Genomic DNA, 13,011 nt, shown 5'->3' on the forward strand with positions numbered 1-13,011 from the left:
TCGTCAACATTACCACATTTTATCATTTTTAATTATGAATTATCATATTTAGGCCTAATCTCCCAGGAAAATGGCTTTTAAGATATGAACACAAATTGCCCTGGAACACTGCTGACAATTCCCCTGAAAATACTAGAAATTCAAGTGACTGTAAGCTGTAAAAAGTAAATTTTAACTCATTTTTCAGGATTTCCGCCTTCGGCCAGGAGGGGGAACACCCCCTCCCGGACCCTACCCCCAACGACGACCGCTTTGTGGTCATGGCAGCTGCAAGCCGCCTACTTTTCCATTCTAGCCCCCTACTTCAAAACTAATGAAACCCCTGAGCTAGATAACGGGTGCTATGATGTCTATGTCAGCAAGCTGGGTAGTCAGATAGCCAGTACTAAGATGTCTACGTAGGCAAGATGAGCAAGTGACTTCGGGACATGTTTGTTCTGCAGGCGGCCTAGCTCTGTGGGCTTACAAACTAGAATTGTGTTAACACAATTCCTTATATTTCGTCATGTATTCAATATATATCATATTAAGTTCATCCATATATATCATATTAAGTTCATCTGTAGGAACCTGTATACCAAATATCAAAGCTATCAGACAGGCAGTTTTGATGAAATCAAGTTTTGACCAAAAATGACAAAAAAATTCCTTAACAAGTCATTGTTGATGACACAGTCCCCACTTGTTAATGGGTATTTTAATTACAAGTCCTCAGAGAGGATAGAGTCCTCTTCATTAATTAGGTCTGTGATAAAAATACTTTGATATAGATGGCGCTCAATGGCCAAGAATGAGTTCCATGGTGATGAAAACATAAAACCAATGTAGGCCACCATCCTAAAGGTCATTAAATGAGTCAACTAGGAATTAATGGACAGGATGTTGCCAGACATTTTCGCATACTATCCTAACACTAACAGATTATCACCAGTACCATATTTCATAAAGTTTGATGCAGTATTTACAACACTATGAGATCAACATCTGTATGAAGTTTCATCAAATTTGACGCTGTATTTGTGGATATATAACTCTAATTAGGAAAGTTCATTACATATGCAATTATAAATTGATTAAAATGACACTGATAAATGTCTTTTTTCACTGTTAAAGCAATGTGAGCTTAACATCTGTAGCAAGTTTCATGAAATTTGATGCAGTATTTCTGACATATCAGCCTAATTACGATACTTCAATAATTTACATGATACTGCTACATGACGTGAAACAAATTGATGTGCATATGTATGAAATAGATCAATGTCCATGTACCAACTTTGAATAAAATCAGTTGAGACTTGCCAGAGTTATGGCTCTCGACATGAAAAAAACCATAACAAAATTGCCACCATGTGGCCATATTGGACCATATCGTGAAACAAATCAACGTGCATATGTATGACATAAGTCAATGTCCTTGTACCAACTTTTAATAAATTTGCTTGATACATGAATGAGTTATGGTTCCAGACATGAAAAAATTGTAAAAAAATGACCACACGGTGGTCATATTGGATCGTATCACAAAACAAATCAATGTGTATATGTATGATATAGGTCAGGGTTCGAAATACTTTTTTTCAACCACCTGTCCACTGGACAAGTCAAAATAAAAAGTACCTATCCCAGTGAGAAAAGTACCTGTCCAAAATGGCATAATTTATTCTAAGAAACTATACTAATTTCAACTCACCTGAGACATAATGTCCAGAGAAATTGAATGTCATTTTTAATTAGTTTGATAGGAAGATTTTGACAGAACACAACGAGTTAATCCGGAAAAATTTAACAAACTCATGTCTGTATCGTATGCAAAATGCCCTAACAGTGCCCTCGGTGTCAAGATAGTTCTGAGAATCTCCCAATCTAAAAGATTTGAGACGTGACCTTAGATAAATCAACATGGCTGCCTCCTGTTAACAGTGATAAGATGGCACAAGACCACTAATTAATTTCCCATAGGCCACCACAGTAGCGTTGAGCTCGATTTTCCTATTTTAAAACATTCAGCGGTACGAATCCTCTTAACAGGTGTAAGGTCGATGTCAGCTTGACTACTGATGAATTTTTCGTGTAAGGAAAGTCCAAGGAAATTTGGAGATAGGGATGAAATAGCACCCTCAGTGGTTTTTTTGACAAAATTCAGGCTTATTGTTATGATTTCTATGGCCCCAAGACCTCCTCACATTACCACTGAATGCTTCAACCATTATTCACAACAGTCTGCATTTTGAGTCAGGCAGAAAAATATCTTTACAAAAATTCTTGACATTAAAGTTCAAACTAAACAAGCATCCATGCCGGTATCAAATATTCAAGGTCTGCACTAGTTTTCTTCCATATTATCTTCGTGGGTAACGAACCCAGAAGTGAATTAGTGATCTTGTGCCATATAGTGAACCTTAAATTGACAAAAGTGCACAAATTTAACATCAATGAAAGTTTTGGTGAATCTGACTCAAATATCAAAATAAAAGAAAATTTAACCTTACACTTCCATTGCTACACCTGCCTTAAGACATACATTCATTGGCCCTATGGCAGTAATTTGCGTCACCTCTGTACCATATGACACCATATGACAAAAAATAGCGTCAATGACACTGTAGCTCCCATCTTGGACTATTTAGTGTTTGTTCTCTGGTCAGATATTTGAACATGTGTGAAAGGGATAAAGTGCATGAAGTGAAAATACTTAAATGAAATGTACTGGAGACAGTGAAATATGTTTAATGTAATTATTCAGAATATAAAATGGAAAAAATACAGAATTAGATATATCGAATACTGTGATACAACCATTAACTCAACAAGTCATTTACAATGACATAGTCCCCACTTGTAATAGGAGTATTAGTCTTAATGGGGCAGGAAAATGTGGTCATTAAGAAGTATCACTGGAGTGTATATATTGAGATCTATGGGCACATAGGTCTATGTCGTTGTTCCCAATTTGAAACACATGAGGCATGTCTAAGTTATGGTTCTAAATCAGAAAAAAAGATCAGACCTCTAGTAGTGTTGGCCTACCAAGAAATACATATGCGCATTATAAATGAGGTACAAGATGTGACATCTTAAGGTCTAATATCCTATCAAATTGGAGGGTATAGAACTTGTGGTTACTGAAATATGCATATATATGTATAATCAAGGTCAAAGGTCATCCAGGTCACATGACATTTTGAAAAAAAAAATTATATTGCTAATTAATCCCTATATGCCAAAAAATCAGATCTCTAGCTCTATTCGCTTGCCCAGAATTAGATGTGTACATAATTAATGAGGTAAAGCGTGTGTTGTCATAAGGTCTCCCATCCTACTAAATACAAAGGACATAGCACTTGTGGTTACTTATTTATTGACATAAACATATATTTTAGGTAAAAGGTCATCGAGGTCACATGACATTTGGTCAAAAAATGTCTCTCCTATAGTTATCCCTATATACCAAAAATCAGACATCCAGCTCTATTGGCTCGCTCAGAATGAGATATGCGCATAATTATTGAGGTACAGTATGTGGCGTCATAAGGTGTCCCATCATACCATACATGAAGGGTGTAGCACTTGTGGTTACTGAGTTATGGACAAATATGTATATTTGAGGTCAAAGGTCACCGGGGTCACGTGACATTTTGTCAAAAAAATTGTATTGCTAAGTTATCCCTATATACCAAAAATCAGACCTCTAGCTCTATTGGCTCGCTCAAAATTAGATATGTGCATAATTAATGAGGTACAATATGTGGCGTCATAAGGTGTCCAATCATACCATACATGAAGGCTGTAGCACTTGTGGTTACTGAGTTATGGACAAATATGTATATTTGAGGTCAAAGGTCACCGAGGTCACGTAACATTTTGTCAAAAAAATTGTATTGCTAAGTTATCCCTATATACCAAAAATCAGACCTCTAGCTCTATTGGCTCGCTCAAAATTAGATATGTGCATAATTAATGAGGTACAATATGTGGCGTCATAAGGTGTCCCATCATACCATACATGAAGGCTGTAGCACTTGTGGTTACTGAGTTATGGACAAATATGTATATTTGAGGTCAAAGGTCACCGAGGTCACGTGACATTTTGTCAAAAAAATTGTTTTGCTAAGTTATCCCTATATACCAAAAATCAGACCTCTAGCTCTTTGGCTCGCTCAAAATTAGATATGTGCATAATTAATGAGGTACAATATGTGGCGTCATAAGCTGTCCCCATCATACCATATATGAAGGGTGGTAGCACTTGTGGTTACTGAGTTATGGACAAATATGTATATTTGAGATCAAAGGTCATCAAGGTCACATGACATTTTGTCAAAATATCTTAGATATCTGCGTGAACGGATGGACTCACGGATGGACGAACAGACGGACATGACCCAATCTATAAGCTCACTGGACTTCATCCGTGGGGACTAAAAATTGTGTCACTGCATCCTTTTTGCAATATGAATATGATGGGAAACTAAATTTTATTTTTCGTGGCCTTATACATGGGAGTCTATGGAGATCTGCCTTATACATGGGAGTCTATGGACGTGTAAACTAAAAATATGCAAATTTCACCACGATTTGCCCAAATTTGGGAAAGGTCACTCCTATGCACTTCCATACCAAGTTTCAAATCAATCGGACTTGTGGTTTCAGAGCAGGAGATTTTTGACCAAAAATGGGAGAAAATTACAAAAAAATTCATGAAAAATAGCAAGTCCAAGATACTGACCCAAGATGTGCACAATCATTTCATGTCAGCCCAAAGTACTTACATGCTAATTTTTCATGTAATCTGCTCAGTGGTTATTGAGTTTTTTTCAATTTTGACTGTTTTTACATTTTTTCACTTAATTTGCATATTTTTGGCAATGACAACTTCATTTGAACAAAATCTCATCTACAGCCCATCATCCATGTACACACCAAATATCAAGATGAAATGTACAGCGGTTTTTGAGTTTTTGATGTTGACGGACAGACATACAGACATACAGACATACAGACATACAGACACACAGACACACAGACATACAGACATACATACATACAGACATTTCCCTAGCCTATAAGAATAGCTTCCATTGCCATATATACATATGGCTATGGGAGCTAAAAACACATTCCTGGCAAACAAACTCTGTGTCCCAAACACTCATATCAGAATACTTTTTTAATTGCTTAGTTGTGTTCTTCCCATAAAAAATAATGATTTCACAAACAGCAATCCCTCCCCAAAATTAAACCCCGGTTTCAGGAGAGAGGCCTATTTTCATCGACTTTTTATGGAAATTTTGAATATTAAACTTCTCTGTAGAAAACCGCTATGGATGGATTTGCATGAACTTTTTATATAAAAGCAAGAAACTGTCTAAACAATGTCTAAACAATAAAAGTACTGGTTTGACAAATTAAGTTGAATTAGGAAAGAAATTGACAAAAAGCTATGCCATACCCCTATTCCTGACTAAGTCCAATATGGCCACCAGCATGGATTTGGGACCCCCAAAGTATATCAAAATTAGTGTCTGAGGAGTTTTTCACATACGTTCATATTTCCAAATAATGTTCAGAGTGATAGAAAGTGCAGAAGGTTGTTATTTTTTAGCATAGGACATATGTACTGAAAATTGTTCCCTATAGGGTTTCCTTGGGGCCGTCAATTAGGCACAAGACCACTAATTAATTTCCCATTGGCCACCACAGTAGCGTTGAGTTCGATTTTCCTATTTTTAAACATTCAGCTGCACGAATCCTCTTAACAGGTTAGGTCAACGTCAGTTTGACTAGTGATGAATTTTTTGTGTGGGCAAGTCCACTGAAATTTTGAGATAGGGATGAAAATAGCACCCTCATTGGTGTTTTTGACAAAATTCAGGCTTATTGTTATAATTTCTATGGCCCCCAGAACTCCTCATATTACCACCGAATGCTTCAGCCATTATTCACAACAGTCTGCAATTTGGGTCAGGTAGAAAAATATCTTTACAAAAACTCTTGGAGGGTATGGAACTTGTGGTTACTGAGTTATGCATATATATGTATAATCAAGGTCAAAGGTCATCGAGGTCAAGTCACATTTTGAAAAAAAAAATTGTATTGCTAATTAATCTATTGGCTCGCTCAAAATTAGATATGCACATAATTAATGAGGTACAATATGTGGTAAAAATCATATTTCAGGTCAAAGGTCACCAGGTCACGTGACATTTTGTCAAAAAAATTGTATTGCTAAGTTAACCCTATATACCAACCAGATATGAACTGAAAATGCTCACGTGTTTCATTATATACCGGTTACATGCAAATTTGAACCTTTGCCACATGTTTGCAACTTCATTGAAAGTATTATGATCAACATAGTGAACAATAATCACCGCCGATTAATTCTAAAAGGTCATGAAGTATACAAATATGTAGTTAGCTGAAATAAAAATATTAAAGTTCTTTGACTGCTGTCATTGTATCACCATTTTATATAGCAAGTGTATTATACCGTTGGCCGGCCAAGTCCTTCAAGCCATCTATGCCGAGCTGTGAAAGCTCATTAGATATGCAAATTATAGATTAATATATATATATAATGTTTATTCAGTAATAAAGGCCACCGGCCTTTCTTACAATCCTTGTCAAAATAATACAGACAAACTTACGGGCAGTTCTACATTGTTGCTAATTACTGTTGGCCAAGTCCTTCAAGCCATATATGCCGAGCTGTGAAAGCTCATTAGATATGCAAATTATAAATTAGCTGACATGAAAATGTGAAATGACTTTCGATATTGTTTTAACCAGGTATAATCATACTGTACATAGCATGTTTTGCCAACTTTGATCAAGTAAATCCCAGTATATATCCCTAATAAGCAAAGTTCATTAAATATGTAAATTAGGAATTGACTTCAGTAAAAATGCTTAATGATTGTCAATAATGTTGTATCATAGTATCTGCAATATCTGTAGCAATTTTTGTCAACTTTGGTCAAGTCAATTCAGATATATATCTCTAATTAGGAAAGTTCATTAAATATGCAAATTAGGAACTGGCTGAAGAGAAAAAGCTTAATGACTTTCAATAATATTGTATTATAGTGTCTTTAATGTACATAGCAAGTTTCATCAATTTTAATCTAGCCAATTCAGATAAATATCCCTAATTATGAACATTCATTTAATATGCAAATTAGGAATTGGTTGAATTAAAAATGTCTTTTGACTTTCAATAATGTTATATCACAGTATCTTTGATGTATATAGCAAGTTTCAACAACTACAATCAAGTTAATTCAGATATACCAGTATATCCCTAAATGGGAAAGTTCATTAAATACGCAAATTCGGAATTGGCTGAAGTAAAAATGCTTAAAAACTTTCAAAAATGTTGTATCATTGTAGCTCCAAATACATGTAGCAAGTTTCATCAACGTCGGTCCAGTCGATTCAAATATATATCCCTAATTAGCAAAGTTCATTAAATATGCAAATTAGGAATTGGCTAAAGTTAAAACGCTTAATGACTTTCAATAATGTTAAATGATAGTATCTTTAATATAAATACCAAGTTTGGTCAAGTTTGATCCAGTCAAATCAGACATATATCCCTAATTAGCAAAGTTCATTAAATATGCAAATTAGGAATTGGCTAAAGTTAAAACGCTTAATGACTTTCAATAATGTTAAATGATAGTATCTTTAATATACATACCAAGTTTGGTCAAGTTTGATCCAGTCAAATCAGACATATATCCCTAATTAGGAAAGTTCATTAAATATGCAAATTAGCATTTATCTTTCATGTCACCCCTTAAAGGTTCCCACTGCTGATATATCTTGGTGTGATCAACATTTGCAGCAAATCTCATCAAATTGTGTTTAGTTGTTTTTAATGTATATCCGTTTTTTCTAAAATCATTAATTATGCAAATGAGCAAAAAGTATGCCAGCCACACCCACCAAAAACTAATCAGTTCTTGCCATTTGCTAACTGAATATATGTACCAGATTTGATTCTGATCTGATAAGCCGTTTTTGAGATATCGGACCAACAGACAGACAGACAGACGGACAGACAGACAGACAGACAGACAGACATCGCTGCGACATATGCTCACGTGTGTAAACACGTAAGCAAAAAATGAACTGCACCAGTCTTCTTAAAGAAGTGTAACAAGCAGTTGCGTTCTAAAAGTCCTTGTCTGAGAAGAGGTGGGGGGGTGGATTGTATGTGAAGTCTATGGCACTTCAAACAAGATGAGACCTTAAAATATTTTTGTTTTGTTTTTATTGCACAAAAGTTTTGTGTGGCTAAAGAAAGTTGTATGTGGCTAACAAGATCTATGACCAATTCGCCACACAAGGAATCCGCGGCTAACAACTTTGAAATCCTAGCGCTACCCCTGATACATACATACATACATACAGACAGACAGACTGACGACGGACGCCAGACGGATACCCATCCCAATAGCTTCTATAGACTATTGTCTATAGTAGCTAAAAACATAATACAATAAATCCTCGTCAGAGATAGTTACTCTTGCAGTAGATCGTATACATAGCTAGTCTTATCAGAAGTCTGTCTTCCACTCCTCGTCGTGTGCTCACAATTGAACTGCTATCAGAATATACAATGTCTGTCTTTGTTCTTGTGTTTTGGTTAGTGATTATCCTGAGGTGTGCAAATGTTGCGTAACATCTCCTTGCTCGTTGTTTTGTCACTTTATATGAGACAGGTCAAAGATACAATTGTTTTACACAACGTATGGAGCGGTCTCAGTCAGAAAAATGTAACAACTTAGCCGGCTATATATTATTGAGAGTATGTTGTGGGTTCGGACCCGATTGAAAACTAGCCGTATTTTCTACCCTGGGTTGATAGCTCTGCTGGTGGACAGAATTGTCTCCCAACGCTATCATTTGCCCAGTTAACCCTCAGAGCGCTGAATAGATTTGCGTGCACTACTGCCTGCACGCTGAATTAATTGTGTGACGCCAGCATGAAAAACACCATGCAAGTTGCCGACGCTTATGAACCCAAATCAACAAAATATTCGGAAATTTTGATATGATTCTTTAATAAAATTAATCATCTCTCCAATCTTACTGATTGTTATGAAATCCGGTGCATTTTTAGCTGAAATCTGAGTAAAATCTTACTCGATGGTCCTACGATCGCGCGTAGGGTATTTCCAGCGGCCGTCAGTCCCATCGTGTACTTACTGTACTGTACAAACCTATGGCAGTTTCTCTCACGATCTTTGAGTTTTCTTGATCAACACTATCACATTTTATCTCCCTGTCAAATCTTTGCAAAAATCCTTCTTTTAAATAGTCTTTCAACCTGTAGTCCCCAAAACTTTCTGTGAAAACACTTCGTCCGACTGCCGTGGCGACGCGTACAGTTTGTTTACAATGGCGGACATTTTGCAAAACGTTCCACGCGATCGCATGGAAAAGTCTAGAATAACACGTCATTAATCCCATTCACGCATGTATTACCACTAGAAACATTCCTGCCACTTGATGGCAGTATATCGATAACGATATGTGGGTCAAAGATCGACCAGAATACATTGCAACCGGAACTAAACGAACGCATGTTGTAAACACGACAATTCTCGGTATCCGCGCAGTGCGGCTTAGCTATTGAACCCGACATTTGTCGGTATACGCGCGCTAAGGGTTAAAATGATGTATTCATTGCTTCGCTTTGATAAAGTTTGTGTGTGCGATGTTTGATAGTGAGCGTACGTGCGTGAGTGTTTCACAAACTCTACAACGTGTGGAGCGGTCTCAGTCAGAAAAATGTAACAACTTAGCAGGCTATTGAACCACTCTTTATTGAGAGTGGGGATTAGCCGAGCGGTTCTCTCTGTTGCCTCTCCGCTAGGCAACTGATGCCGTATGTTGTGGGTTCAAACCCCATTAAAAACTAGCCGTATATTCATAACAGTCAAAAGTATGCAGTAATTCATATCATATTGTATTATTTCATGCGTCCAGTAGTGTCCGATAAATGTTGAGTCACCAGCAGTCAATTTTAATGCTTGATAATTAAGTTTGTAATTTTGTCAAACTCAAAGTCATTCCTGTCATTCAGGGTTCACTTTAGTAGGTCAAGTTGTTCTGCTGAGTAAATGCTAAAATTTTCTAGTCTGTGTACTGGATATCCAACATTCTGTGAAGCAATTACTACTATCAATGAATCTGTTGTAAAACATGTGAGCATTTTCAGTTCATATCTGGTTGAGATAAAATCTAGTACACTATTTTGGTACAGCATGCAAGCTCATAATGGAGAACTTCTGTTGTTCTTCCACATTGTTCACAAAAAAATGGATTCATTTTTATCAATAGGATGTTGATGGCAAAATAATTTACATTCTTGTATACTTGAGGAAAGAGCTATGCACAGGCAATGGCTAATATTATCAATCATGTAATAACAAAAGGTACATTACTTGAGCTCCAGAGGCTGCTGGTACTGTTTGAGGCATCCAGCAGAGGAAGACAACACTAACTAGTAAAATAAAACTCTCCAGTACACCACCAAAATCATGAATCACAGCATTGGGTGTAAAGAACAATCCATCAGCCAAAATCTGTCAAATGGAAAAAAAGGTTATTGTCAATGGTACAGCTCCAAATGGTCAGCATATTTAACAGCGTCAAATGGAAAAAAAGGTTATTGTCAATGGTACAGCTCCAAATGGTCAGCATATTTAACAGCAGTCACTGAAAAGCAGGTTTTAAAATTCAAAGTCTTGGATATTATCATCAAATTTCCCAACAATGCTTCTTAGTGCTGGGTATATACATTGAATATACCTTAAAAACATACAGAATGACTATCATGGCCAGACCTGATGATAGGTGTGCCTGGCTATCATTCTCAATGCAATGGAGCTAAGCTGGATAAGTACTCTTTTCAATTGCATGCTTATACATATTTTGGGTTGATATAAAAACAGGTACACTTGAATTGAAACCTTTCATGGTACCTTAGGTTGTATGACATACACAGACTGTTGAAAGCTATATGCCGTACTTGTAAAAACATTTCCAAAATTCCTGATCATGTACTTGATATACCCATATAAAATATTTACCTTGACGATCATTTCAATGCTCATAGAGATGACAAAGACATATTCAGCAATCTGTAGCTCTGGTGTGTTGGTAACTCGCTTGTGGGGTGTTTCATACATCATAGAGATACAAGTTAGCACAGTCACAAAGATCATAAACCAATCCAAGTAACTCACTAGTCCTAGAATATTGCTGGGTAGATTGAAGAGAGAAATTTCACAATTTTCAGTATTAGGCAGGCTAATCAAAGGTTGTTGTCAGGAGTAATTTTTATGATTACTACGGTACCATATTTACCAAAGTGACTGGATGTTATTAATACCTATGTAAGTTGTTCAAATTTTTTGTTTTGCACTCTGAGTTGGTATGGCAAATTCCAGCAAGCGGTATCTATAGAAATAATGCCTCAAGTTCTCTACTAATTTTGATCATTCAAGTGCCATTTTGCTTCTTTTGCCATTGCATTTTAACAAATCATTTCGATGTGGCAGAAACTGCAGCTGTAACGACCTGACATGATATGGTTGTTGTAAGGACAATTATGTCCATGAGTCACTTTGCTCCGACTTGATGATCAGCAAATTACACATTGAAACTATCAGTCAAGAATGTTAAATAATAGTATAAGTGACACTTTGCTCACAATTGGTTACATGTGGCAAGCCAGAATGATTGTATACTATACATGATATTTAATAGCTTTTAAGTACCTTAGCTTGTGATATTCACAGTCAAGTGCATTTGAAAACATTTTGATGCACCATCCATTTCATTTTGTCACTTTCCATGTCTCATTATCATTCCAGTAAACTGCAGACGATAACTTCATAAATATCAAAATTTCTCCATTGTATTCATTAACAAGTTGTGGACAGTTCTTGTATATATTTACCATCAGTTGGAGAAAATCGTTAAGAAAGCCAGTAGAATTATAGGGGAAAATCAGGCATCCATTCAAGACCTGTATAGCAGACGACTTACTGATAAAGTGAGACAGATATTATCTGACACGACTCATCCCTTGTACAATGACTTTGACAATGAACGTATTGACAGGAGTGGTCGACTGAGAATACCAAGAACAAACACAAAGCGTTACAAAATGTCTTTTGTTCCGAGAGCAATTTCGGTCTATAATTCAGAATTTTTTCATAGAAACTAAGGACCGCGCACATGACCATTCGCAGATCTTTTTAACATGCAGAGATGTATATATGTGCATGCTTTTATGTCTATCTGTCTTTCTTTTTGTCTGTATTTTTAGTGCTATGTTTTTATGTGGTTTTCATTTGTGGTGACTTGCTTCTGTTTTATTTATGTGGCGAGCAATCCAATTTCCCAACGAGGATTAATAAAGATAATAATAATAATAATAATAATAATAATAATAATAATTTCTTTGTCCAAAAGTACCAATAACCACTTATTAGAATATTCCTTTCATGTATAACAGTACTGATGACCAGAATGCATAATTAATTAGAGACTTGTCTGTAGAAAACTGTCAGATATCGAAAAGCCACGATTTCAAAAACTCTACAGTATAATTTTCGACAAAAACGTGGTTGCCAAAACTTCAAAGAAAATGACTTTTTGAGCAAAAAGGGTAAAATTGACCCAAAATACAAAATCTTATTTTATTTCACAACAATTTAAACAAATCCACAAAGGTCATCCCTAGGATAATGTATAGGCAGCTTCAAAGCAATCTGATACACCGTTTCAGAGAAAATGATTGTTTGACCAAAAATGAAAAAAACTGCCCCATAATACAAATGGGAACATTTCATCCCAGTTTGAAGACTCTGAGCTGAGGTCATCCCAAACGAGTACGCATATCAGGTTTTAAAACAATTAGAGACACAGTGTCAGAGAAAAAGTTTTTTTCATTAAAAATGAGAAAAATTGCTCTAAAAATACAATAAT

At 35.9% G+C, this 13,011-nt stretch overlaps 1 protein-coding gene across 2 annotated transcripts in view; it reads right to left on the reverse strand.

The window, feature by feature from the left end:
* Positions 1–13,011, reverse strand: part of LOC139148629 (sodium leak channel NALCN-like) — a 548,532-nt gene that overhangs the window by 226,995 nt on the left and 308,526 nt on the right. For both annotated transcript variants that reach the window (XM_070720114.1, XM_070720115.1), the window contains exons 21-22: positions 11,106–11,277; positions 10,458–10,598 (exon numbers count right to left, since the gene is read on the reverse strand). In XM_070720114.1, the coding sequence (XP_070576215.1) occupies positions 10,458–10,598; positions 11,106–11,277 (313 nt within the window). The remainder of the gene's footprint in view (positions 1–10,457; positions 10,599–11,105; positions 11,278–13,011) is intronic.

The sequence above is a fragment of the Ptychodera flava genome, chromosome 13 (genome assembly GCF_041260155.1).
Source record: "Ptychodera flava strain L36383 chromosome 13, AS_Pfla_20210202, whole genome shotgun sequence".
In the NCBI taxonomy this organism is placed as follows: Eukaryota; Metazoa; Hemichordata; class Enteropneusta; family Ptychoderidae; genus Ptychodera; species Ptychodera flava.